This window comes from Somniosus microcephalus, unplaced genomic scaffold, assembly GCF_052327205.1.
Source record: "Somniosus microcephalus isolate GS21.2 unplaced genomic scaffold, FLI_Smic_1.0 unresolved_chr1, whole genome shotgun sequence".
Taxonomy (NCBI): domain Eukaryota; kingdom Metazoa; phylum Chordata; class Chondrichthyes; order Squaliformes; family Somniosidae; genus Somniosus; species Somniosus microcephalus.
In genome coordinates, this window is record NW_028225179.1 from 5,420,797 (window position 1) to 5,447,248 (window position 26,452).

At 46.8% G+C, this 26,452-nt stretch overlaps 1 protein-coding gene and 1 long non-coding RNA gene across 2 annotated transcripts; both read left to right on the top strand.

The window, feature by feature from the left end:
- The first annotated feature begins 7,129 nt into the window (after positions 1 to 7,129).
- LOC147093340 (uncharacterized) lies at positions 7,130 to 10,740 on the top strand. The gene is made up of 2 exons (XR_015074689.1): positions 7,130 to 9,123; positions 9,158 to 10,740. It is a non-coding gene; the product is annotated as an uncharacterized LOC147093340 (long non-coding RNA).
- A 1,847-nt stretch (positions 10,741 to 12,587) lies between these two features.
- On the top strand, positions 12,588 to 19,491 carry LOC147093341 (uncharacterized). Its single transcript, XM_085974279.1, has 2 exons — positions 12,588 to 18,258; positions 18,293 to 19,491. The coding sequence occupies exon 1, from the start codon at positions 13,418 to 13,420 to the stop codon at positions 14,645 to 14,647; it is 1,230 nt and encodes a 409-aa protein (XP_085830405.1). The 5' UTR covers positions 12,588 to 13,417; the 3' UTR covers positions 14,648 to 18,258; positions 18,293 to 19,491.
- Positions 19,492 to 26,452: the final 6,961 nt, after the last annotated feature.

Here is a 26,452-nt window from a genome sequence, read left to right on the forward strand (position 1 = left end):
GTAAAAAGGCAAAACTAAAGAAAGGACAGACTGAAAAGTGCTATGTGAAAAACAAAGCTAAGACAATACAGATTGAAAAAGTGCTACTCTCGCTAGTCTTGCACAAAAGACAGTGTGAGAAGCTTCGAAAAACCAAGATAAGACGCAGTTGTGGGACAAGACAGAATGTGTGTTCTGAGTAAGCGATAAGGAATATGCTGCTTTAGCTAAAAATTGTAGACACAGCAGAATATAAGGGTCATGGGAATTTGACCTGTGACCAAAGGCATAGTAAGATGTAACTAACCTTTACTAATACCAAAAAGAATAAATAAGCCATATGTGATCAGGTGATTATTGTAATACAATGTGATTGGATGAAAATGGAATAAAAAGCTGTACCAACCAACAGAGAACGAGAAGGGTGTCACTAGACCACGGGGTCTATGACCTTCTCCCAGAACGTTCTGTTAATAGACTGTGTACTATCACTTTTACATTAAGACAGACTCGAGTGAATTTATTTTTCACCAACAAATTGGCGCGGCGAGCAGGGTGCTATGGATCTGAAAGACTGCCCGTAACAGTGAACCCGGACGAGAAGTCAAATTTTGACTGTCCAGAAATTGAGTCATCTGGGAAGGCGGAGGGACAGTGCCATAGCATCATGAATCAAGTGAAAGTCTGTAAGAGGTGAGAGAACACAGTTGTGTGAGTGTGGATTGCATGAACTAAGGGAACACTGTGTAGCGATAGAGGTCGCGAAGGAATGAGTGATTGACTGATCGACAAGGACAAGGAGGGCGCCTGTCTCATCGACCCTAGCCTGAGCCAGAATTAAGAGGGCGATTGGGCCCCACATGATGGCCAGGATCAAGTAGGCTGAGAGACTCCAAAGTACCCTGGGATCGTGAAGTCAATGAATATATGTGTGCTTAATTGTGATTAATTAACTGCTTAAAATGTCTTTTAAGACCACCGGGGGTGTTACTAGAGGTAAGACAGAGGGGAGAAATCCCATGTCATGGACGTACCACGAATAAAGACAGGATCACGGCAAACCCGCACAGAGAAACGCAGCAGAGTAGGTAAGACTGACGTAGGACTGGATATGGCGTCGGGGAAAGAGATGGAATGGGGACCCCCTGGGTCCCTTACCAGGCTCTATGCAGAAGACTGGAAGGGTTTGATAGATAAGATGAAAAAGGATGGATGGGATCCGTCTAAGGTACCAGTGTACCAACGAGAATGGTGGGAGACACAAAAGGGAAGTAAGACAAAGAAAGCGGGAGTTATATTGGTACACCAATTTGTAACGGTCATTCAAAAGACCGAGGAAATTAAAACGAAAATCTACAGGAGCAGGTGACAAAATTAGAGAAAAAAAATTGGCAAAACTAAAGGATAAACAAGGAGAAAGAAGATGGGGACACCGATGGAAAAAGAGGGAAAAAAAGAGAAACTTAAAGTTTTACTGACATGGAAGTTATTAACATTTGTGCTGAGACAAATAAAACACAAAATTTGCTGAGTAAAAGGAACCTTAAAAAATGCTGGAATTTTAGTTTGTGTGAAAGTGTGTGTTAAAGTGTGAAAGTTTTCCTGACTATGAATGTTTAAGAAGCTACAGTATTTCTTTTGTCTGAAAGTCTGTCTTTAAAAGAAAGATTCTGTTATGTTTGTTTTAGCTCCACCCACTTCTCTGTGTTAAAAGTGTTTAAAAACTTTTGTCTAGTCTTGGATTTCAGAAGTTTTAAGAATGTGCGAATAAGATTGTGCCCCAAGAATTGGAAAAAAACCTTTGAACTAATTTAAGTTAAGCTGGTGTGTAAAAACTGAGAAGAGCAACAAAAAGTTTGTTTAACAAAAGATTAAGGGCTAGAAATTCGGTCTCGCCCCATTTGGGGCGCTAGTCCTGGCGAAGCGCAAAGTTTAGCGCCAGACGCAACTTGGCGCCGTATTGGGTCGCTGCGCCCCTGATGGTGATTGCGGCGCTAAATCAGGCGCTGCACGCTACTCGTAAGGCGCTAATTCGGAGGCACAACCCAATTTCGCCGAGGTGGGGCGCAGCGCAGGTGCTGTCAATAATCACTGACCCCGAGACACACTGGCGCCGGACAGCTCTTAAAGAGGCGGGTCAATTGGAATCACAAGACACAACACTTCCTGGCACGCCTTAAATTCGGTGGAGGCTAAACAGAGGCACTCCAGGCTCTGCAAAGATGCAAAGGGTCAGGCAGAGGGCTGTACGCTTTGATGAGGGGGCCCTGGAGGCTTTGGTTGGCGCTGTGGAGCGCCGGCGTGAAACGATATATACCCAGGATGGCAGGAGGACGCCACATGCCGAACACAGGCGCGCCTGGAGGGACGTGGCCACCAGAGTGGGCTCCAGGAGCGTGGTCCCTCGCACTGCGGTCCAGTGCCGGAAGAAGTTCAACGACCTCACTCGGGCCGTCAGGGTGAGTGCCTTTTCCACGATCTTGTTCATCCCTCCATGTGCACCTGACTTTCTGGCTAGAGGGTGGGCGAGCCGCCAAAGGCCATCTGCCAGCCAGCACCCCTGGCCCTTTCAGGAAAGACACATGCACATGCTGCTCAGTGCATGATGTAAGGGCTATTCAACCATGGGGGGCAGCTGATGTGGGCTCAGTGCAGGATGTTTCAGCAATTTCCATCCTTTCTGTTGCAGGGGAAGCTGGCACATAACCAACGCCAGCAAATGGCCACCGGAGGAGGACGTGCCCAGATCCAGGCCCTCACCGACCTGGAGGAGAGGGTCCAACATATCATGGGGACCCAGCTGACTGGTCCTGCCGCCTCTGGAGCTGCCGACCCCATAGTGGCCTACGATGGTAAGGCTATCGCCTTTTGGATCTCTCTCCTCCCAACTGTACCCCCCAGCAGCATGATCTCTGACTGTGGATCCACTGCAGTATATTGCAGCACTCATTCCTCCCTTGCTGCCACCCTGTCCTCACGTTAATGCCACTCCTGCACCTCCATGCCTCCCTCGCTGCCACCCTGTCCTCACGTTAATGCCACTCCTGTACCTCCCTGCTTTCAGCTGCTGACTCGTCCGGGGAGGAGTTGGGCCCTGAAGCTGCCACTGTGGGTGACTCTGGAGGCAGTGACCAGGATGAAGCCGAAACACCAGATGAAGCCGCAGGCGAGCCAGTGCAGCGGCGGACTGGGGGCACACCATCCCGGGAGGGGAGCGGGGAGGACACCACGGACGAGGAGCCAGTAGCGGGCCCCAGCGGCCTGCAGCAACGCAGGGGGAGAAGGGAAGATCGGGGGCCATCTCCCCGGAGGGCGAGTCAGGCCACCAGTGCTGCTGCAGAGACCACAGAGGATGTGCATGCCCTCAGGGAAATGAGCGCTCAGGCTGGCCGGAGGCACACTGAGCTCATGGCTGCAGAGGCAGAAACATGGCAAATGCAGTATAATGTGGATAAATGTGAGGTTATCCACTTTGGTGGCAAAAACAGGAAGGCAGATTATTATTTGAATGGCAATAGATTGGGAGAAGGGGAAGTGCAAAGAGACCTGGGTGTTCTTGTGCACCAGTCGTTGAAGGTAAGCATGCAGGTGCAACAGGTGGTTAAGAAGGCAAATGGTATGTTGGCCTTCGTAGCAAGAGGGTTCGAGTACAAGAACAAGGATGTCTTGCTGCAGTTGTACAAGGCCTTGGTGAGACCGCACCTTGATTATTGTGTGCAGTTTTGGTCACCTTACCTGAGGAAGGACGTTCTTGCCATGGAGGGAGTGCAGCAAAGATTCACCAGGCTGATACCTGGGATGGCAGGAATGACGTACGAGGAGAGATTGTGTCAATTGGTCTTATACTCACTGGAGTTTAGAAGATTGAGAGGGGATCTCATCGAAACCTATAAAATTCTGTCAGGTCTGGACAGACTAGATGCAGAAAAGATGTTTCTGATGGCCGGGGAGTCCAGAGCCAGGGGTCATAGTCTAAGGATAAGGGGTAAGCCATTTAGGACTGAAATGAGGAGGAATTTCTTCACCCAGAGAGTGGTGAACCTGTGGAATTCCCTGCCACAGAGGGCGGCGGAGGCTAGTTCATTAAATATATTCAAGAAAGAGTTGGATATATTTCTTGAGGCTAAAGGGATCAAGGGATATCGGGAGAAGGCAGGGAGAGGGTACTGAATTTGGATGATCAGCCATGATCTCATTGAATGGCAGAGCAGGCTCGAAGGGCCAAATAGCCTACTCCTGCTCCTATCTTCTATGTTTCTATGTTGCCTCAAGCCACCGAGACACTGGCGACCACTGTCCCAGACATTGGCGCAGCACAGGCCCGGAGTGCACAGGACTTCGGGTCAGCTTTGGAAAGGTCTGTCCAGGGCTTCAGCGCAGCGATGGAAAGGTCTGTGCAGGGCTTCAATGGGGCAATGGAAAGAAGTGTCCAGGGCTTCACTGAAGCAATGGAGAGGAGTCTCCATGGCTTCCGCGGGACAATGGAAATGACTGTCCAGGGCTTCACTGAAGCAATGCAAAGGACTGTCCAGGACTTCGCCGAAGCACTGGCACCTACCACACAAGGGCTAAGTGCTGCCACGCAGTCACTCACTGGTCTCCTGCAGAGGCACATGGAGGCCACGTGACCAGTGACTGCTGCCACCCTCGATGGCTCAGGCATGATTACCCGGGGACCTCACAGCACCGCAGCAGGCCAGCAATCTGTGCTTGCTCCGGATGCTGAGGTGCTGCCCCGTGGGAGTGCCAGTGTGTTGGTCGAGCAGGGAGGTGCTGTCCTCTCTCAGGATGACAGCATTCCTGCTCCCACCACTGGCACTTCACCACTGCAGCTGCCAGCACCTGCAGGACAGACTGGCTCCACCCATGCACAGGTGGAGCAGTCAGCAGCTGGGCCCTCTAGACCCAGAGGTCGTCCAGGCCGCACCTCAGGGGCATCTGCGCTCCGGGACAGTCAGCAGGCCTCCCCCAGCCTTGCTGCAGCCACTGGGGCTCCCTTAAGGAGGAGCTCCAGGGCAGGAAGGGGACAGACGTCCAAAAGACCACGCTCCCCATCAGGGGGGAAGAACTGAAGGGTGCCCCTGAAGCGTCTGGCCAGTTGGAACCAAGCCCAGGGGAATGTCTCTGTCTACTGTCATGTTTTATTACACCTGTCTCACAGGAGGGAGAGACGAATGTGTCCGTCTGTGACTTTTGATTTCTGTTCATTTTGTTTAGTAATGTTTGAAGGGAGCACGTTTTTGTAAATAAACACTTTTTTTCTCCTTAAGAATGGCCATGCCTGCTATTTGTATGCATCTTGCACTTCACAGGCTTGGGGGTATGAGGTCGGTTCCATTCCTGTTCTTGGATTGGCTGCAAGCATTCTGTAAGAGTGGCCTAGAATCAATTTGTGATCGGCCTCAGATGCACGGCCCTTCCAGTTAGAACCTCCCTCCCATCCTCCTCCTCCTCCTCCGCTGGGGCGGCAATGTCTGGTGGCATTGGCTGGGTACGCAGGATAGCAAGGTTATGGAGCATGCAGCAAACAACCACGAAGTGCGAGACTCACTCAGGCGAGTACTGCAGTGCTCCGCCGGAATGGTCCAGACAGCGGAACCGCTGCTTCAGCATGCCGATTGTCTGTTCGACAATGTTCCATGTGGCCTGATGGCTCGCATTGTAGCACTCTTCAGCAGGGGTTCTGGGCATCCGGAGCGGGGTCCTCAGCCACGGGCACAGAGGATAGCCCTTGTCCCCGAGAAGCCAGCCTTCTGGTTGAGGCGGGGCCTCGAAAGGGTCTGCAACAGTAGTCTGGCGCAGGATGAAGGCGTCGTGGCTGCTGCCTGGGAACTGCGCATTCACTGCGAGGATCAGCTGTCGGTGGTCACAGACCAGCTGGACATTGAGGGAATGGAACCCCTTGCAGTTGTGGAACTCCTCCGGATTGAATACAGGCGCCCGCAAAGCCACGTGCGTGCAGTCAATGGCACCCTGCACCATGGGGAAGTCCACGATTGCTGCGAAGCCCTCTGTGCACTCCTGCTGCTTGTCCGGGGTCATTGGGAAGGAGATGTACTGCCGCCTCCTTCTAAACAGGGCATCAGTCACTTGACGGATGCAGCAATGCACCGCAAACTGGGAGATGCTGGCTATGTCGCCAGATGCAGCCTGAAAAGAGCCGCTCGCGTAGAAGTTCAGGGCAACAGTCATCTTCACAGCCACCGACAGAGATGTCCTGCACCTTAACTGAGGCTGCAGATCTGTCCGAAGCAGGTGGCACAGCTCAGTCACCACCTCCTTTCTGAAGCGCAGCCTTCAGACACACTGCTCCTCCGACATGTTCATGTAGGAAAACTGCTGGTGGAAAATCCTGGCAGTGTAAGGTCTGGTGTGGCGACGTCTGTAGGCCCTCCTCCGTCTGGCCACGGCCGGCCCCCTCTCCCTGCGTCTCAGTGCCCTTTGCAGATAATGCAGCAGCAGGACGTCCGCGTCCAATGCAGCCCCCATAATAAGTGCGCGCAGGTAGTTTTGCCGTTCTAAATGCTCACCAGCAGTAAGGCAATGGTCCGAATGGTGAAGTTCCTCTGCCAGCGTGGACCCAGTGGTCAAAAGGCTCTGTGTGCAGCTCAGCAACTCCTTGTAGCGCTCGAGGAAGTTGTGCTGCAGAAATAGCTGCCGCTTTTAAACCACACCAGTCCCCTTTAAATAACGCCCCTGCAGCATGAGTGCGACTTGATAAGGTTCCAGGTAAGCTGTCACTAATAGCGCCAGGTGCTACGGAGGGGTGGGCCACTGAATTTGCGGACGGGGGCGCCCAAAAGGCGTTGCACACTCAAATGGCGTCATAATCTGCCTGCGCCCATGAGCGGGCGCTAAGAGTTAGCACTGCCGCTAAAACCATGCTCAATATGAGGCGAGGCACTAGGCTCCCTGAGCCTGCCTGGAAATTGGCTAGCGCCCCATTTTTTGGCCTCTTTAGGCATTATTCGGAGGCGCTAGCAACCCAATTTCTGGCCCTAAGTTCCAGTCTAAGATTTAACCTAGGAGTCGCGGTTGCTATGGTGAAATCTTCTAAAGCAGTTTGATTTGATAAGAAAATATGACGTAATTTACTGTTTTCTGCAAGAATATGCTATTTTTTGTTTGTCTGTTCATAGTTTTACAAAAGATAAGCTTCTGCCTTAAAGTTACAGTTGCCAATGTGCTTTTGTTATATGGAAGTTACCTTGTAAACTAATTGCAGCACTTCTGTCACTAATGTCAAAACACTGTGTAAGCTCCCTAGCCTGAGAATCACTTGTTTCTGAAATTGGAAATGGAAGATAAATTGATAGAGATGAAATTGAACATTGACAAAACCTGTCAGTTCAACTGTACTGCTATTTGGATTTTGGGATAATTTTGAAATGACAAAATGGACTCGGGCACTATATATTTGGTTACTTTTGGGAAAATAAAATATCCTCTAAAAATAATGATAACAAAATGTGTTAATAACTTGAATCAAGTGAGAACGTTTGATCTATGTTTTCTATCTTAAATATTGTACTGGACAGTAAATTTTTCCAGGACTCATGAATGAGATATGAATGGTAATTAAAGGAAAGTGATTGAGAGTGTAAGATTGAAACAGGAGAATTACACCACTGAATGGGAATTTTCAAAATTTTCTGGTGAAAGTCAGGAAAGTGTAGTTAAGAATAGTAAATTGATAGTTTTCTCTTGGAGACATTTGTGTCCCTGCCTTTAATGAACTTTTAAGAAAACTGAATTTGATAGTCTGGCCACTACCCAAGACATCGGGACCATGCAGAGGAAGATGAGCAAAGATCTCCAGGTGACTACAATCTTTCGATAAGATACCTGAAAGCCCGAGAAAGGCTTGTATCGATGGCACATGTGGCATGATATTGAGATACTGGTATGAGTGTGCAAATGTGATTCAATACGAATGAGGTAATTACCATCCAGGAATGTATGGTGAGTTTGCACTGAAGAATGGGTCTCAGACATGCTCAGTTACTTGACAACAGCAAGACATGAAATGGTTAATGTGGCTCAGGAGAGCGAGACAACTTTTAAAGCATACTCCATCGAGAAACTATCTAATTAATGAAACAATCAGAATAGAGTTAAACACACGGGTACCTGTTAGAGGGATTGAAGTTGAAGTGGAGAGTTGCAAGGAATCTGGATTGGTACAATCGAGGGCTAAGGAGAAATCATGATTAGTAAGAATTATCCACAAGATGGATACGAGCAAAAGAGAGATCTGGAGAATCTTTTAAATCCATGATTTGTTGATTAGATGTTAAACTGTAATGTATTTGATATGATTGTAAGACTGAATTTAACTGTGACTGTAATAATTGTGTTTTGTAGGTAACAGAGCGTGGGAAAAACCAGGACGAATCCAGTATGAGGTGATTTTAGTGGTGCCTCCTGTGTCACTACTACTGCAATTACCATGCTTTACGGGTCTAACAGGACCTGTCCCATCAACCAACATGTTTTTAAGTATGAGCTACACAATTATGTGGCACAATTCGGATACTCAGATATGACATTCCCCTGTTGTTTGTGGGTTTCAGTGAGCTCATGATGCGACTGAACTCCTCCCTAAAGCATTTTTATATTTTGGAGCAAGACAACTCGAGAATAGATATTGAAATTGACAGCATAGGGGACAACTCACATTGATGGGATATTGGGCTTAATACATCAGCACACCCTTAGGTTTGTATTATTTCACATGCTCTGGTAGCTATCCTACTTGTAATGATAGTGTATTTGATATATGTAACGTGTGTAGTAAGACTTTGATACATAAGCCAATTGGGTACTCATGCCCATGACTGACAAGCACTAACAAATTAATTGAGCACACCAAAAGAGAAGATCCGAAGCAATGTAGAGGTGACCCCAGGTGGGTTATCAGGAAAGATAGAAGAAACAGAGGATAGCCCAGGCGGGGCAGAATTGGAACACCGGAACAGTGAATTGAATTTGAGTAAGGGGTCAGAGGTTGCTCCTTCTCCTCAAAGGAATGGACTGTAAGGAAGGGAGAAATCTTCAAGACTCCCTACTAACTAACGCCCAAGTTGAGAGAGCAATAAGAGCTGGCTAGATTAGTCAAGAGCCGATTGTGAGAAGTCAATAAAGGTATTTCCTTCTCAAAAAAAAAGGGAATTGTAAGAAATAGCTATTAGATTCAAAGATGGGTTTTAATTCTTAGACCAGGGACTGACAACAGGCAAGTGAAAAAAGATAGCATAAATGCCAGCAAGGTCGAATATCAAGCATCAAAAGACAAATAGAAATGATAAGGACTTCTAATTGTCATTATAGTTGTAGTATTATTTTGTGTTATAATGACAGTTCTGAAAGCATGCTGTAGGGCAGCTGTGTCCCGAATAGTGCCGGTTGCTACAGTTGATATAATCAATATTGAGCCAGAAACCAAACAGTTAATGCGGGACAACGAACTGATAGCAATAGTAACATACATGTAAAGTTCTTTAGTCATTTGCACAGACTACCACGCCTAGCACAACAAGATAGACAGAGGGGAAAGACAAACTTAGGTACTAAGTTTAAGCCATCAGTAAAGGAGTAATCCCGGGGATGGTAAAAGTGGAAGAGAAGTTGGTATCCCTAGCCAAAGTTTAAATTTGGTGTGGGACCAACAGGAGGGATTGAAAGGGTTAAAAGCAAATCCTTTCAGTGTTTAAAATGCAGGGCAAACAAATTAAAGAGAGAGGGGTCATGTGCGAGATCACTAAGAGCTGAGGAGAAGCCAGGTGATGATAAAATGTCTGCCCAGCTCAAGGACTTTATACAATGGAGCCTTACAAGAATAAGATAAGGCATAGCCACCAAGCTACATTCAGCTAATGCTGAAGTGTGAGAAAGATTTAATAAAAAGTCAGCTAAACTTAAAGTAGTAACATAAAGAAACAAAATGGCTTGCGTAGATAATTAAAGAAGCCTCAGCCTAGCAAATATGGTCTGGCAGCCTGTAGAACCAGACGTCATAATCCAGGTGGCAGAGATAAGAAACAGAACAGAAAGAATGGGCTCAGTTACAAACGAGTTGTTGATACTGTAACCTATGACCTGCAGCCCAGTATTGCAGACCAAGAAGGGTCACGAGGGCCTAACCACCAGAATCATTGCAGGGGAGGATTAATTAGCTATTGTATTGAAGGGGTTAAATTGAAGCCTCTCAGAATTCGGACAGCCGAGGTGACCACTACTTAAGTGATGCCAGCAAAATTAAAATCAGAACAAAGGAGTGGGGTCATGTGAAAGTGACTAAAAGAAACCAGATTGAGATAAGAAATATCACAATAAAAATTGACTTACGTAAAAAGGCAAAACTAAACAAAGAACAATGTGAGAATCTTCGAAAAACCAAGATAAGATGCAGTTGTGGGACCAGACAGAATATGTGCGTTTTGCATAACCGATAAGGAATATGTTGCTTTAGCTAAAAATTGTAGACACAGCAGAATATAGGGGTCATGGGAATTTGACCTGTAACCAAAGGCATAGTAAGATGTAACTAACCTTTACTAATACTGAAAAGAATCCATATGTGATCAGGTGATTATTGTAATACAATGTGATCAGGTGATTATTGTAATACAATGTGATTGGATGAAAATAGAATAAAAAGCTGTACCAACCAAGAGAGAACGAGAAGGTGCTCGCGCAGACCGCGGGGTCTGAGACTCTTCTCCCAGAGCTCTGATAATAAACTGCATCTTTTTACTTTTACATGGTTTAGATGTGAATTTATTTTCACCACAACAGAATTCTTCATTAAAATGGAGAGTGAAGCAGTTGACTCAGAGACCTAGGGTCCTGAATTTAAATAAAGGAAACTACGATGGTATGAGGTGCGAGTTGGGTAGGATTGATAGGGGAATGTCACTCAAAGGGTTGACAGTGGATAGGCAATGGCAAACATTCAAAGATCACATGGAGGAACTACAGAATTCGTTCATCCCAGTTTGGCATAAAAATAAAACAAAAAAGGTGACTCAACGGTGGCTAACAAGGGAAATTAGGGATAGCATATGATCCAAGGAGAGGATATATAAATTGGCCAGAAAAAGCAGTAAACCTGAGGATTGGGAGCAGTTTAGGATTCAACAAAGGAGGATTAAGGGATTAATTAAGAGGGGGAAAATAGAGTATGAGAGTAAGCTTTCAGGGAACATAAAAACTGACTGTAAAAGCTTTTATAGATATGTGAAGAGAAAAAGATTGCTAAAGTCAAGCATAGGTCTCTTGCAGTCAGAAACAGGGGAATTTATAATGGGGAACAAAGAAATGGCAGACCAATTAAATACATACTTTGGTTCTGTCTTCACAAAGGAGGACACAAATAACCTCCCAAAGCTGTCAGGGAACATAGGGTCTAATGACAGGGAGGAACTGTAAGAAATCAGTATTTGTAGGGAAATGGTGTTAGGGAAATTGATGGGATTGAGGGCTGATAAATCCCCAGGGCCTGATAATCTACATCCTAGGGTACTTAAGGGAGTGGCCCTAGAAATAGTAGATGCATTGCGGGTCATCTTCCAAAATTCGATAGACTCTGGAACAGTACGCATAGATTGGCGGGTAGCTAATGTTACCCCACTATTTAAAAAAGGTGGTAGAGAGAAAACGGGGAATTACAGACCGGTAAGCCTGACATCGGTAGTGGGGAAAATGCTAGAGTCCATTATAAAGGATGTAATAGCAGAAAACTTGGAAAAAAGTGACCGGATCAGACAAAGTCAACATGGATTAACAAAAGGTAAATCGTGCTTGACTAATCTACTGGAATTTTTTGAGGATGTAACTGGTAAAATAGATAAGGCAGAACCAGTGGATGTGGTGTATTTGGACTTTCAAAAGGCTTTCGATAAGGTCCCGCATAAGAGATTAGCGTGTAAAATTAAGGCACATGGGATTGGGGGCAAGTTATTGACTTGGATAGAAAACTGGTTGGCAGACAGAAAGCAAAGAGTTGGAATAAACGGCTCTTTTTCCGAGTGGCAGGCAGTGACTAGTGGGGTACTGCAGGGATCGGTCCTTGGACCCCAGCTATTCACAATATATATCAATGATCTGGATGAGGGAGCTAGATGTAATATCTCCTAGTTTGCAGACGACACAAAGCTCGGTGGGCGTGTGTGCTGTGAGGATACCGAAAAACTCCAGTATGATTTGGACAGGTTCGGTGATTGGGCAGAAGCATGGTAGATGCAATACAACGTGGATAAATGCGAGGTTATCCACTTTGGTGTCAAAAACAGGAAGGCAGATTATTATCTGAATGGCAATAGATTGGGAGAAGGGGAAGTGCAACGAGACCGGGGCGTCCTTGTGCACCAGTCGCTGAAAGTAAGCATGCAGGTGCAGCAGGCAGTTAAGAAGGCAAATGGTATGTTGGCCTTCGTCGCGAGAGGGTTTGAGTACAGGAACAAGGATGTCTTGCTGCAGTTGTACAGGGCCTTGGTGAGACCACATCTGGAGTATTGTGTGCGGTTTTGGTCGCCTTATCTGAGGAAGGATGTTCTTGCCATGGAAGGAGTGCAGCGAAGATTCACCAGGCTGATACCTGGGATGGGAGGAATGACGTATGTTAGGGAATATATATATATATATATATTTTAATAACATAGATTTTAATATGATTAAAATCTAATGATTTAAAGAAATCAGATTATGCTTAAGCTGACCACATGCCAAAGGATGGTGTGATGTATCAGATCCAATCACAGCTGGTAACGTCACATCGGCTGACTTAGAAACTGAGAACAATGAAAATGCTGATTTAGCTTAAACTGTGAAAGTGCTGATCTTAGCTTAAAACTGAAAGTGATGATTCTGCTTAACTAGAGAACAAAGGAATGATTGATGTATCAGAGATCCAATCAGTGTGATGTAGTTGAACCAACCATAGCTCTGCATGCATGCTGCTGAGCCAATGGTAATAAAGGGGGCGGGTAAATCTGCTGCTGTATAAAAACCAGCCATTTTTAATATGATGTTAGCCGGATGAAGGAAGTCAAACAGTGTAAATCAAGTGATGCAATAAATCGACTATTTAAAACTTACCACCGGACTCGCAAACTTTTATTTTAGTGTGTTGACCTCAGATCAGTGTGGTCCACTGAAATTAATTACCCGATCTAACAATTTGGTGCTGCGAGCAGGGTTGCTGAAGGAAGAGACTGAATCTAAGACACCAGACCTATATTGGAGGTAAGGACTCCTCGTTTTAAAAGTCCTCGGTTGGTTGTCTAGTCATCTCCCCTCCACGCAACTCCGCAAACCTCCCGGGTAGCGAACCCTCTGGGTGGTAGATGGCCTCGAGGTCCCATATAGAGTTCTAACTTCGGTGGTGTTATTTAATTAAGCCTACGACTCAAGACCCCCAAGTAAAGAAATCGATATTATGGCATCACTCGATAAACCTACAACTATTAAGGGTGGGCGGGCCCCACCTGAGATTTCAGAAGATGAAATTCTGTGGGAGTTGAAAGACTATATAGAATTACAGTTTGACTTACCTAAAACCTGGTTCAAAATCGAACAAAAGTACAGTACCTCCTCCGGACAATGGTCTTTGGATGACATAAAAAGGGTCTGGGGAAAAACGACCTGTATGAAAGATAAAAGACGGATCAGATGGTCCTTGGCACTTATGGGCCAGATCCGATGGCGAAATGAGAGTAAGACAAACTCCCAACATAATCACGATTTGACCAATGCAAAAGAGCAGAAAGATGCGATTTATGAACAATTGAAAAAGAAAACAAATGAGCTTGAAAAGTCAGAAGTGGAAGTTAAAAAACTTAAAGTTGAGCTTGAAAAGTCAGAAGTGGAAGTTAAAAAACTTAAAGGTGAAGTTCAGGACTGTAAAAAACAATTGGATAAACAACCGATAGTACCGGTAGTCCAAGAAAAGGGAAAATGTGTCGGGACCTGGAAGGGTTACCCAGATCTCAATGAAATAAAGGAGGAAGGTTGTGGGAGACAAAGACAAGAAGCAGGTCAAGAGACTGACTCGGGATCCTCTAGTAACATCAGTGAAAGTGAAGAAGAGAAAACAGGACCCCATTTGGCCCCATTGAGACAGAAAAGGAAAAGAGTAGAAAAGGAGTATGAGAAGAAAGAAGATGGGGAAGAAAGGGCGAAGTACCAACTCCACCCATGGGACGGAGTCCAAATACTGATTGTAATGATACCCAGGAGAGAGGGAAATAAGTTACACAGCAAAGTTAAGACTGGCCTGGGAAATGATGAGCAAGAATTAGATGCCGGATGGGATGCGATCCAACAGTGGTTACAAGTGATTAGCCCTACAAAAACGGATTGGGGAAAGATCATAGCCTGTCAACAGAAAGGGACGGAGGAAGTGTTAGAGTACGACGGGCGATTTAAAACTAACTGGTTGGAACACTCGGGGCTGAACACAGCAGAGATAAAGAAGGAAAAAGATCTAATTTGCAGGCTAACCAATCTGAAAACTCAGCAAAGGAAGAAAAAAAACAGGGATTTGGAAAGCCAGGAAATGCTGAGACGCCGATGGAAAAAGAGGAAAAAAAAAGAGAAACTTAAAGTTTTACTGACATGGAAGTTATTAACATCTGTGCTGAGACAAATAAAACACAAGATTTGCTGAGTGAAAGGAACCTTGAAAAATGATTATGAATGTTTAAGAAGTTACAGTATTTCTTTTGTCTGATTAGATGTTCTTTAAAAGAAAGATTCTGTTATGTGTGTTTTAGCTCCACCCACTTCTCTGTGTTAAAAGCATTTAAATCTTTTGTCTTGTCTTGGATTTTGGAAGTTTTAAGAATGTGCGAATAAGATTGTGCCCCAAGAATTGAAAAAAAAAACCTTTGAAATAATTTAAGTTGAGCTGGTGTGTAAAAACTGAGAAGAGCAACAAAAAGTTTGTTTAACAAAAGATTGCGATAGATTTTTGTACTTGCAGTGCAAACTGTACAATGTTACATTAAGTTTCAGTCTAAGATTTAACCTTGGAGTCCCGGTTGCTATGGTGAAATCTTCTAAAGCAGTTTGATTTGATTTGTTTAAATGTGAAAAACTAATTTTTCTCCAGTTATGTTTTTACAGTATTTTGGAAAGACATTTGAAGAAAGGACAATAAGAAATATGATGTAATTTACTGTTTTCTGCAAGAATGTACTATTTTGTTTTGTTTTATCTGTTCTGTTCGTGTTTAGTTAAAGTGTGAAAACACAACTGTCTTTTTCGATCAGGAAAGTTTTTTTTAATTTACGTGAAGTGACGAAATTACGTCTGATAATGTTTTGCTCCACCTTCTTAAAAACCTGCAAAGGAGTTAACCCTTTCCACTGACAGCTGTTTAAGTTCACCAAGCAACAACTTTAGTATGAAATTTAAAGATATGGGACATTATTAAATTTAAGTTTCTTAATTTTAAGTTAATATTTCCCCACAGTGATAGAAGGAAAATTATGATTTGATAAATGGAAGTTATCTTGTAAACTAATTGTTTGATAATGTGCAACATGAACTTGTACTGGTAGTGCTAGATTTAACCGATACGGCTTTACCTACATGGTGTTCTAAGAAAACTCAATAATTATACCAACACCTCCTAACTCAAGTGTTAAAACAAGGCGCGACATGGAATGGAGGTGGGCACCGTAAAAAACACAAACAGATATGGAGATGTAAAAGGTCTGTGATAAATGACGCAACAACTGCCTTTAATATGGGTACCTCAGTTGTTAATACTATTGATTTGGCGACACTGGATCAAAAGGTTAGAAACCTAGGGTCTCGCATTAAAGATGTATTACAAAAGACAAATGAAACAGGAGAATTACACTACTGAATGGGCTCCTAGGGTTGGTATTGGTAATACCGTAATGGCACCCCAAGCCCAAGGACGAGAGGTGTAATTACACTACTGAATGGGCTCCTAGGGTTGGTATTGGTAATACCGTAATGGCACCCCATGCCCAAGGACGAGAGGTGTAATTACACTACTGAATGGGCTCCTAGGGTTGGTATTGGTAATACCGTAATGGCACCCCAAGCCCAAGGCACTACTGAATGGGCTCCTAGGGTTGGTATTGGTAATACCGGTAATGGCACCCCAAGCCCAAGGACGAGAGGTGTAATTACACTACTGAATGGGCTCCTAGGGTTGGTATTGGTAATACCGTAATGGCACCCCATGCCCAAGGACGAGAGGTGTACCGAATACAGAATATTGGGGTACTGAAGGACGGAATGCACATATCCCACATGTAATTAAAGGAAAGTGATTGAGAGTGTAAGATTGAAACAGGAGAATTACACTACTGAATGAGAACTTGCAAAATGCTCTCAGGCAGTTTAAAAGAGCGGAAACAAAGCTGGAAAAAAAATCAGTCTGAACTCGATGATCTGAAACAAGAAGAAAATAATTTGAACGACCGCTTACTAAATCTCCAGGTAGATTGCCAGACCAAGGAAGAACTGGTTTCAGACTTGGAGAATAAATTAATGAAGTCAAAGCAGAATGAAAATTCTCTTGCCTCCCTTCTAGCTGAGAAGGAAGATGCTTTACTTGAAAAAGTTGACAGGTTAAAGCAGTTTTCGGAAAACATTGAGAAAAGTCAGGCAACAATAGAGACCGTGGAAAAAGAAAAGTTGAATCTTGAGAATAACTTTAAGCAACAGATTATGCTTTTAGAGAGCCTAATAGCTGAGTAAACCGCATTAGTGAAAGCACAACTACAGGAAAGAGCACTTCAGGAGAAAGAAATGGAAGAGATTAATGTAGAGCTAGTTACTGCTAAAAATCAGCTTGAAATCAAGCAGGCTGAAGTGGCCAGATTACAGGCAGAGGGCCAAGAGCTCAGGTCAAAGCTTAAATAGCAGCAAGTAAGACCTTGAAGAAGTATTCAGCCATTAGACGACTACAATCTTTCGATAAGATACCTGAAAGCCCGAGAAAGGCTTGTATCGGATGGCATGGGTGGCATGATAGTGAGATACCGGTATGAGTGTGCAAATGTGATTTGTTATGTATGAAGTAATTACCATCCAGGAATGTATGGTGAATTTGCACTGAAGAATGGGTCTCAGACATGCTCAGTTACTTGACAACAGCAAAACATGAAATGGTTAATGTGGCTCAGGAGAGCGGGACAACTTTTAAAGCATTGACACATACTCCATCGAGAAACTATCTAATTGATGAAACAATCAGAATAGAGTTAAACACACTGGTACCTGTTAGAGGGATTGAAATTGAAGTTGAAGTGGAGAGTTACATGGAATCTGGATTGGGACAATTGAGGGCTAAGGAGAAATCATGTTTAGTAAGAATTATCCACAAGATGGATACGAGTAAAAGAGATCTGGAGAATCTTTTAAATCCATGATATGTTGATTAGATGTTAAACTGTAATGTTGCTTGAAATGATTGTAAGACTGAATTTAACTGTGACTGTAATAATTGTGTTTTGTAGGTAACAGAGCGTGGGAAAAACCAGTACGAATCCAGTTTTGGTGGTTTTGGTGGTGCCTCCTGTGTCACTACTACTGCAATTACCATGCTTTACGGGTCTAACAGGACCTGTCCCATCAACCAACACATTTTTAAGTATGAGCTACACAATTATGTGGCACAATTCGAATACTCGGATACGACATTCCCCTGTTGTTTGTGGGTTTCAGTGAGCTCATGATGCGACTGAACTCCTCCCTAAAGCATTTTTATATTTTGGAGCAAGACAACCCGAGAATAGATATTGAAATTGACAGCATAGGGGACAACTCACATTGGTGGGATATTGGGCTTAATACATCAGCACACCCTTAGGTTCGTATTATTTCACATACTCTGGTAGCTATCCAACTTGTAATGATAGTGTATTTGATATATGTAACATGTGTAGTAAGACTTTGATACATAAGCCAATTGGGTACTCATGCCCATGACTGACAAGCACTAACAAATTAATTGAGCACACTGAAAGAGAAGATCCGAAGTAATGTAGAGGAGACCCCAGGCGGGGTAACATCAGGAAAGATAGAAGAAACAGAGGATATTCCAGGCGGGGCAGAATTGGAACACCGGAACAGTGAATTGAATTTGAGTAAGGGGTCAGAGGTTGCTCCTCCCCCTCAAAGGCATGGACTGTAAGGAAGGGAGAAATCTCCAAGACTCCCTACTAACGCCCAAGTTGAGAGAGCAATAAGAGCTGGCTAGATTAGTCAAGAGCCGATTGTGAGAAGTCAATAAAGGTATTTCCTTCTCAAAAAAAAAGGGAATTGTAAGAAATAGCTATTAGATTCAAAGATGGGTTTTAATTCTTAGACCAGGGACTGACAACAGGCAAGTGAAAAAAGATAGCATAAATGCCAGCAAGGTCGAATATCAAGCATCAAAAGACAAATAGAAATGATAAGGGAATGGTAAAATGCAAGGAATCAGGGAGGATAGCACCTGCTAGATAACAAGGAGCCACGAAGCCATAAAATGCCCTTGAAGAATCTTGACAAAACACTCCTCAGAAAGATAAGAGGGAGGCCTTGTACAATAGGATGGGAATCAAATTGTGTGTTTCTGTTGATTAAATGTGCTTGCCACCAGGCGGCTGCTGCCCCGCGGGCAAGATGCCTTGCAGGTCGCCGCAGACCATTTGTACATCTTAAAGGCGCATGTTATATTTAGCTGCTAGATCGGTTTGTACCTTTTCTACTTTTTATAATTTTTCTACCTTTTTACTTTTTAATTTTTACTTGAATGTATTTTTCAAAGCCATAAGCTATGGGAAGCACCTCTCACTTTTTAAGATGCACTAATTAATTTAAGATCATGAAATCAATTAACTTATTAAAACCAGGCTTTTACTGTGGCCAAGTAAAATCCTGGTTGATGTAAATTTGTGCAGAGCCACTGATCTGGACAGTGGCAAAACACAGCAATGATTGATTATATTTTTAAACTGACTCTTTATTTTTATGATTCAATTTTTGAAAGAATCAAAGGGGGGAGTGTTAGGGAATATATATATATATATATATGTTTTAATAACATAGATTTTAATATGATTAAAATCTAATGATTTAAAGAAATCAGATTATGCTTAAGCTGACCACATGCCAAAGGATGGTGCGATGTATCAGATCCAATCACAGCTGGTAACGTCACATCGGCTGACTTAGAAACTGAGAACAATGAAAATGCTGATTTAGCTTAAACTGTGAAAGTGCTGATCTTAGCTTAAAACTGAAAGTGATGATTCTGCTTAACTAGAGAACAAAGGAATGATTGATGTATCAGAGATCCAATCAGTGTGATGTAGTTGAACCAACCATAGCTCTGCATGCATGCTGCTGAGCCAATGGTAATAAAGGGGGTGGGTACATCTGCTGCTGTATAATAACCAGCCATTTTGAATATGATGTTAGTCGGATGAAGGAAGTCAAACAGTGTAAATCAAGTGATGCAATAAATCGACTATTTAAAACTTACCTCCGGACTTGCAAACTTTTATTTTAGAGTGTTGACCTCAGATCAGTGTGGTCCACTGAAATTAATTGCCCGATCTAACAACGTATGAGAGATTGGGTCGATTGGGCATGTAGTCGCTGGAGTTTAGAAGAATGGGAGGGGATATCATCGAAACTTATAAAATTCTAACAGGACTAGACAGACTAGATGCTGGAAGTATGTTCCCGATGGTCGGGGAATCCAGAACCAGGGGTCACAGTCTAACGATAAGGGGTAAGCCATTTAGGACAGAGATGAGGAGGAATTTCTTCACCCAGAGAGTGGTGAACCTGTGGAATTCTCTACAAAAGAAGGCTGTAGAGGCCAATTCATTAAATATATTCAAGAAGGAGTTGGATATATTTCTTAAGGCTAAAGGGATCAAGGGATATGGAGAGAAGGCAGGAACAGGGTACTGAATTTGGACGATCAGCCATGATCTCATTGAATGGCGGAGCAGGCTCGAGGAGCCGAATGGCCTACTCCTGCTCCTATCTTCTATGTCATGGAGGGAGTGCGGCGAAGATTCACCAGGCTGATACCTGTGATGGCAGGAATGATGTATGAGGAGAGATTGGGTCGACTGGGCTTATACTCGCTGGAGTTTAGAAGAATGAGAGGGGATCTCATTGAAACGTATAAAATTCTAACAGGGCTACACAGACTAAATGCAGGAAGCATGTTCCCGATGGTCATGGTCTTTATGCATCTCTCCACTTCACCTGAAAAGGAGCAGCGCTCCGAAAGCTTGTGGTTTCAAATAAAACTGTTGGGCCTAGAAATTGGGTATTGCCCCGCTTGAGGCATTAGAGCTGGCGATGCGCAAAGTTTATAGCCAGACGAAACCTATTGCCGCCTGGCGCGATATTGGGTTGCATTGCCCCCAAAGGGGATTGAGGCGCTAAATCAGCCATTGCACGGTGCTCTTAAGGCGCAAAAGGTCAGGCGCTATTCAATATCGACGCGGACGGGCACAGCGCAGGTGAACTCAATTACGGGAAAGCACGAGACCTCCAGGCGCCGGCCGGCTCTTAAAGGGGTGGGTCAGTCAGCCTGAGCTTCAACACCCAACGCCCTGTAGGCCTCAGATTCGGCGCTCGCCCTTGTCTGGCGGTACAAACTTGTTTATCATGGAGAAGGTTAGGCAGAGAGCAGAGCGCTTCAGCACTGAGGCTCTGGGCCACTTGGTGGCTGCAGTTGAACACTGTCGAGAGGTTCTGTATCCGGATAATGGCAAGAGGCCGAATCAGAAGGCTTATCGGCGATCTTCGAGGGAGGTTGCTGTGAGGGTCAACTCCAGCAGCATGGCGACCAGGACCCCTGTTCGGTGCAGGAAGAAATTCAACGACTTCACACGGATCGTTAGGGTGAGTGATGGTTTACCAAACTTGTGCTTCCCTCCATCTGCAGCTGACTTCGGGCACCCTGCTGCAATGATGCGCCAATGGCCATCTGTCAGTATGCACCCATGGCCCTTTCTGGGTACACACATGGACAGATGTCTCAAGGCCTCATGTAAGGGCTCTTGCACCATGGGGGGCATGCGATGAGGTCTCAAGGCCTCATGTAAGGGCTCTTGCACCATGGGGGGCATGCGATGAGGTCTCAAGGCCTCATGTAAGGGCTCTTGCACGATGGGGGGCATGCGATGAGGTCTCAAGGCCTCATGTAACAGAACCTCCCCTTCTTTCCCCTGCAGTCCAAGCTGGCGATGATTCGAAAGGAGCAGCGTCGAACCGGTGGCGGACCTGCACAAGTGGTCACTCTCACGGATCTGGAGGAGAGAGTGCACCAGATACTTGGAGGACGTCTGTCTGGTCCTGTGACCACTGCATCTGCTGACCCCATTACCGACAGCGAGGGTAAGACTCTCACCTTTTTCACCTGTTGCCTTCCACTTGGTCCCCCCGCCAGCATGCATCCTCAGTGTGCAGCCATGTCAGAGCCTTGCCACAATCTGGCATGCCTTTCAGCAAAACTGTCCTTTTGCTAAAGCCACTCTTCCACCTCCCACTTTCAGATGAAGCAGCACCATCTCGGGCTCAACGCGCTGAAGCTGCCAGTGCCACTGGAGGCGAGGACCAGGAGGAATCCGGACCAGCCGTTGCAGAATCCGGGGAGCTGAGACATCTGCAGACTGGGGATAGTAGTCCCCTGGAGGGGAGGGGGGGTGGCTCTGAGGATGAACCAGTTGCCGGACCAAGCGGCATGCAGCAACGCACGGGGGATAGGCAAGTTCGGCCACCGTCTCCCCGCAGGGCAAGGCAGGTCATCATGACTGCTGCACAGAGTGCAGATGAGGTCCATCGCCTGGCTGAGATGAGCAAACAGGCCCGGGTCAGACACACGGAGCTGATGGCTGCAGTGGAGAAGATGCCTGAGTCAATAGATTCATTGGCTAGGAGTATGTTGGACTTCGGGGCAACAATGGAGAGGACTCTGCAGGGCTTTGGGGCAACAATGGAGAGGACTCTCCAGGTGTTCGGGGAAACAATGGACAGGTCTATCCAGGGCTTCGGGGCCACAATGGACAGGACTATCCAGGGCTTCGGCCCAACAATGGAGAGGACTGTCCACGGCTTTGAGTCGGCAATGGAAAGGACTGTTCAGGGCTTTGGACAATCCCTGGAAAGGTCTGTGCAGGGCTTGTCCGAGGCAGTGGAGTGGTCGGCACCTGCCTTGTCCAAAGCCATGGGAAGAACTGTCCAGGCCTTCTCCGAAGCACTGGCACCTGGCACACAGGTCCTCACTGTTGCCACGCAGTCACTTGCTGGGCTCCTCCACAGCCAGATTGACGCAACGCGATCTCTCACTGCATCAGATAGGATCACCCCGGGCCCTTCCACTCCCGTACAAGGCCAGGAATCAGTGGAGCATGCGATTGTGGCGGATGAGCCGAGCCGCTCCCCTCAGATAGCCAGTGTGTCGTCCGACCATGGTGCAGGTGTCCTCTCTCGGCAGGAGACCATTGCACATGCCAGCGCTGGGACGCCTGCATTGCAGCTGCCACCACCTGCAGGCCACACTGCTTCCAGCCATGGTCACAGCAAGCATCCTGCGTCCGCACCCTCCAAGCCCAGAGGTCGGCCAGGCTGTCCCTCAGGGGCTTCTGCGCTTCCAGACAGTCAGCAAGCGTCCCCCAGCCTTGAGCCCACCACTGGGGTCCAATTACGTAGGAGCAGCAGGGAGGGAAGGGGCCGGGCGCGAAAGAGAAGTCATTCTCCCTCAAGGGGCCAGTTGTAGAGGGAGGTGCTGAGACATTTGTTTGTCCAAATTCAAGGACACCCTCACCTGCTGTTATATTTGCAGAAGGTTTGTTGAGTTTTGCGGCTTTGCCGAACAGTTCACAGTTATTTTGAAAGTTATGGTTTCGGCTCACATTACATTGTTTAGCTGTAATTAAAGACTTTTGTGTCAATAAACAGAAGTTTCAATGTTGCATGGTGCATGTGACTACTTTCAGTGATGCTGGCATTCAGAGGCCCTCAAACATCCAAAGTGCGCATGAGTTAAGACTCTCATCATTCCGCCACAGGGGTGTCGACAGGAGTCCAGAGGAGCCTCTGACGTATGGACCTTCCACTTTCAGCAGCCCTTCCATCTTCCTCCTCCTCCTCCTCCGCCTGCTCTTCCTCCTCCTCCTCCTCCTCCACCTGCTTGTGCAGGGTCCGAGGGAAGGTAATGAATTGACGCGTTCGCCTATAAAGGGCATCAGTCACTTGCCGGATGCAACAGCGGACTGCAGCCTGAGCGACAGTCGCATTGTCCCCAATGGCTGACTGAAAATATCCGTTGGCATAAAAATGGAGGCCATCAGTCAGTTTAGCCATCACGGACAGAGAGGTTCTGCAGCGTTCACGCGGCTGCAGATCCTGACCAAGCAGGTGGCACAGATCAGTAACAATGTCCCTCCAGATTCGGAGCCTTCGCAAACACTGCTCCTCCGACATGTCAAGGCTTGTCACCTGCTGCCTAAAGACCCTCGCAGCATCCCGTCGGATTGGCCGACCTCCATTGCCCCATCTCATTCTGGCCAATCCCGGCCCTCTCTCCCGCCATCTCTCTGCCCCTTCACAGTGTTGGGCGATGAGGCTGTCGCCCTCCAAACAAGCTCCCATTCCGATGCCAGTTGGTCAAAAGGCTTTTAGGTGTAGTGCTGCAAGTGCTTCGGACAGGGTTGAGGGTCCCAAGTACTGTAAAGCTAAATTCCCAGAACTCCGCTCCACATTAGCTCGCCAACTCTCTCTAGCAGCGATCACAATGAGCAGGCCAAGTGGCAGAAGATTCTGCACTAGAGCTGTCCCCTTTAAATAGCGCCGCCCTACTCCGAGAAGGGCCTGTTAGCCCTCCCTCGAACTGTCACTAATAGCGCTGGGCGCTAAGGCTCCGGGTGCCACCCAATATGCGCTCAGGCGCTCCTAAAAGGCGTTGCGCACTGAAATGACATCATGAGCTGCTTGCGCTCACGGGCGCGCGCAAACACTTAGCGCAGGCGCTAAATGTATAGTCAATATCTGAGTTGGCGCTATCTTCATAGCGTTCGCCCCAACATTGGGCTTTGCCCCAATTCTAGGTCTCTTTAGGCGCTCAGCGCCGGTGCTACCAACCCAATTTCTAGGCCTTGGACTATAACCTGGTGTTGTGTGACTTCTTACATGGATTCCAGAACCAGGGGTCGCATAGAAACATTGAAGATAGGAGCAGGAGTAGGCCATTCGGCCCCTCAAGCCTGCTCCGCCATTTAATGAGATCATGGCTGATCATCCAAATTCAGTACCCTGTCCCTGCCTTCTCCCCATATCCCTTGATCCCTTTAGCCTTAAGAAATATATCTTACTCCTTCTTGAATACATTTAATGAATTGGCCTCAACTGCCTTGTGTGGTAGAAAATTCCACAGGTTCACCACTCTCTGGGTGAAGAAATTCCTCCTCATCTCTAAGTCTAAGGATAAGGGGTAAGCCATTTAGGACAGAGGCAGTAGGCCAATTCATTAAATATATTCAAGAAGGAGTTAGATATATTTCTTAAAGCTAAAGGGATCAAGGGATATGGGGCGACAACAGGGACAGAGTACTGAATTTAGATGATCAGCCATGATCTCATTGAATGGCGGAGCAGGCTCAAGGGGCCGATTGGCCGACTCCTGTTCCTATCTTCTATGTTTCTTCTTTGTTTAATCTGAAGAACACATGAGAGAGGGGGAGGGGGTCACTTTAAATGTGGAGGGGGAGGGAGTCACTTTAAATGTGGAGAAGGTGGGTGTCCCTTTAAATGTGGAGGGGGTGGGTGTCCATTTAACTTGAGGGGGGGAGGGGGTCCCTTTAAATGTGATGGGGTGTGTCCCTTTAAATTTGATGGGGGAGGGGGACCCTTTAAATGTGGATGGGGTGGTGTCCCTTTAAATGTGGAGGGGTGGGTATCCCTTTAAATGTGGAGGGGTGGGTATCCCTTTAAATGTGGAGGGGTGGGTGTCCCTTTAAATGTGGAGGGGGCGGATGTCCCTTTAAATGTGGAGGGGGGGTGTCCCTTTAAACGTGGAGAGGCGGTGCCAGGCATACTTATTCGGCCCCGTCACCACAACACGAGGCTGCCAGTGCGCCTGCGCGGGGGCCTCCGGGCAACAGATGGAAGGCCGGGCCTGGGGAAGAGGCGGAATCAGCGGCCGGAGTAAAGTGTTTGGGAATCAATTTAAATCGAGGTGAGGTGAGGGCGGGGAGCGGAGAGCGAGATTATAAAGTAAAATACAAGAAAAACCAAAACCTGAGAGTCAGGCGGGCGGGCGGGACCTCCGCGGACACCGAACGGAGCGGATTGCGTCGTGCGGGGGAGCGGAGCGAGCCGGAGCAATGTGATTCTGACTGACGGGAGCGGGGACCAATAGGAAGAGGGCTCAGCTGGGAGGATTGAACTGGGTGGCCTGGTCCTCCAACCAATGGCGGCGCGGCAAGGGGGCGGGGCCTCCTCTCCAGCTCCGGTGCGCTGGGGCCGATTGTGACGCGCTGTCCCCAGGTGAGAGCAGCTCAGGCAGCACAGAGCTGGGGCTGGAATCTGGGAGAGGGGCCGCAGGCAGCACAGAGCTGGGGCTGGAATCTGGGAGAGGGGCCGCAGTCAGCACAGAGCTGGGGCTGGAATCTGGGAGAGGGGCCGCAGGCAGCACAGAGCTGGGGCTGGAATCTGGGAGAGGGGCCGCAGTCAGCACAGAGCTGGGGCTGGAATCTGGGAGAGGGGCCGCAGTCAGCACAGAGCTGGGGCTGGAATCTGGGAGAGCGGCCGCAGTCAGCATAGAGCTGGGGCTGGAATCTGGGAGAGGGGCCGCAGTCAGCACAGGGCTGGAATCTGGGAGAGGGGCCGCAGTCAGCACAGAGCTGGGGCTGGAATCTGGGAGAGGGGCCACAGTCAGCGGGCCTGGCAAAGGGGCACAAGCTTCACAATACAAGCTTCTTTCAAATGCACAATTGTTTCCTACAGACAGCCTGGGTCACTCTGCAAAAAAAACTGTTCAACAATTCATCATAACTCCCTGCTTTAGGAGAGGCCTAGAGTGCAAAAAGCAAGGAAGTTATGATGAAACTGTGTAAAAGACTGGAGTCAGCTGTGGCTCAGTGGATAGCAGAGTCAGAAGGTTGTGGGTTCAAGTCCTGCTCCAGGGACTTGAGCACATAAAGTGAGGCTGACACTCCAGTGCGGTGCTGAGGGAGCGCCGCACTGTCTGAGGGGCAGTACTGATGGAGCACCGCATTGTCGGAGAGGCAGTACTGAGGGAGCGCCGCACTGTCGGAGGAGCAGTACTGTGGGAGCACTGCACTGTCGGAGGGGCAGTACTGAGGGAGTGCCACACTGTCGGAGGGGCAGTACTGAGGGAGCGCCGCACTGTCGGAGGGGCAGTACTGAGGGAGCTCCGCACTGTCGGAGGGGCAGTACTGAAGGAGCGCCGCATTGT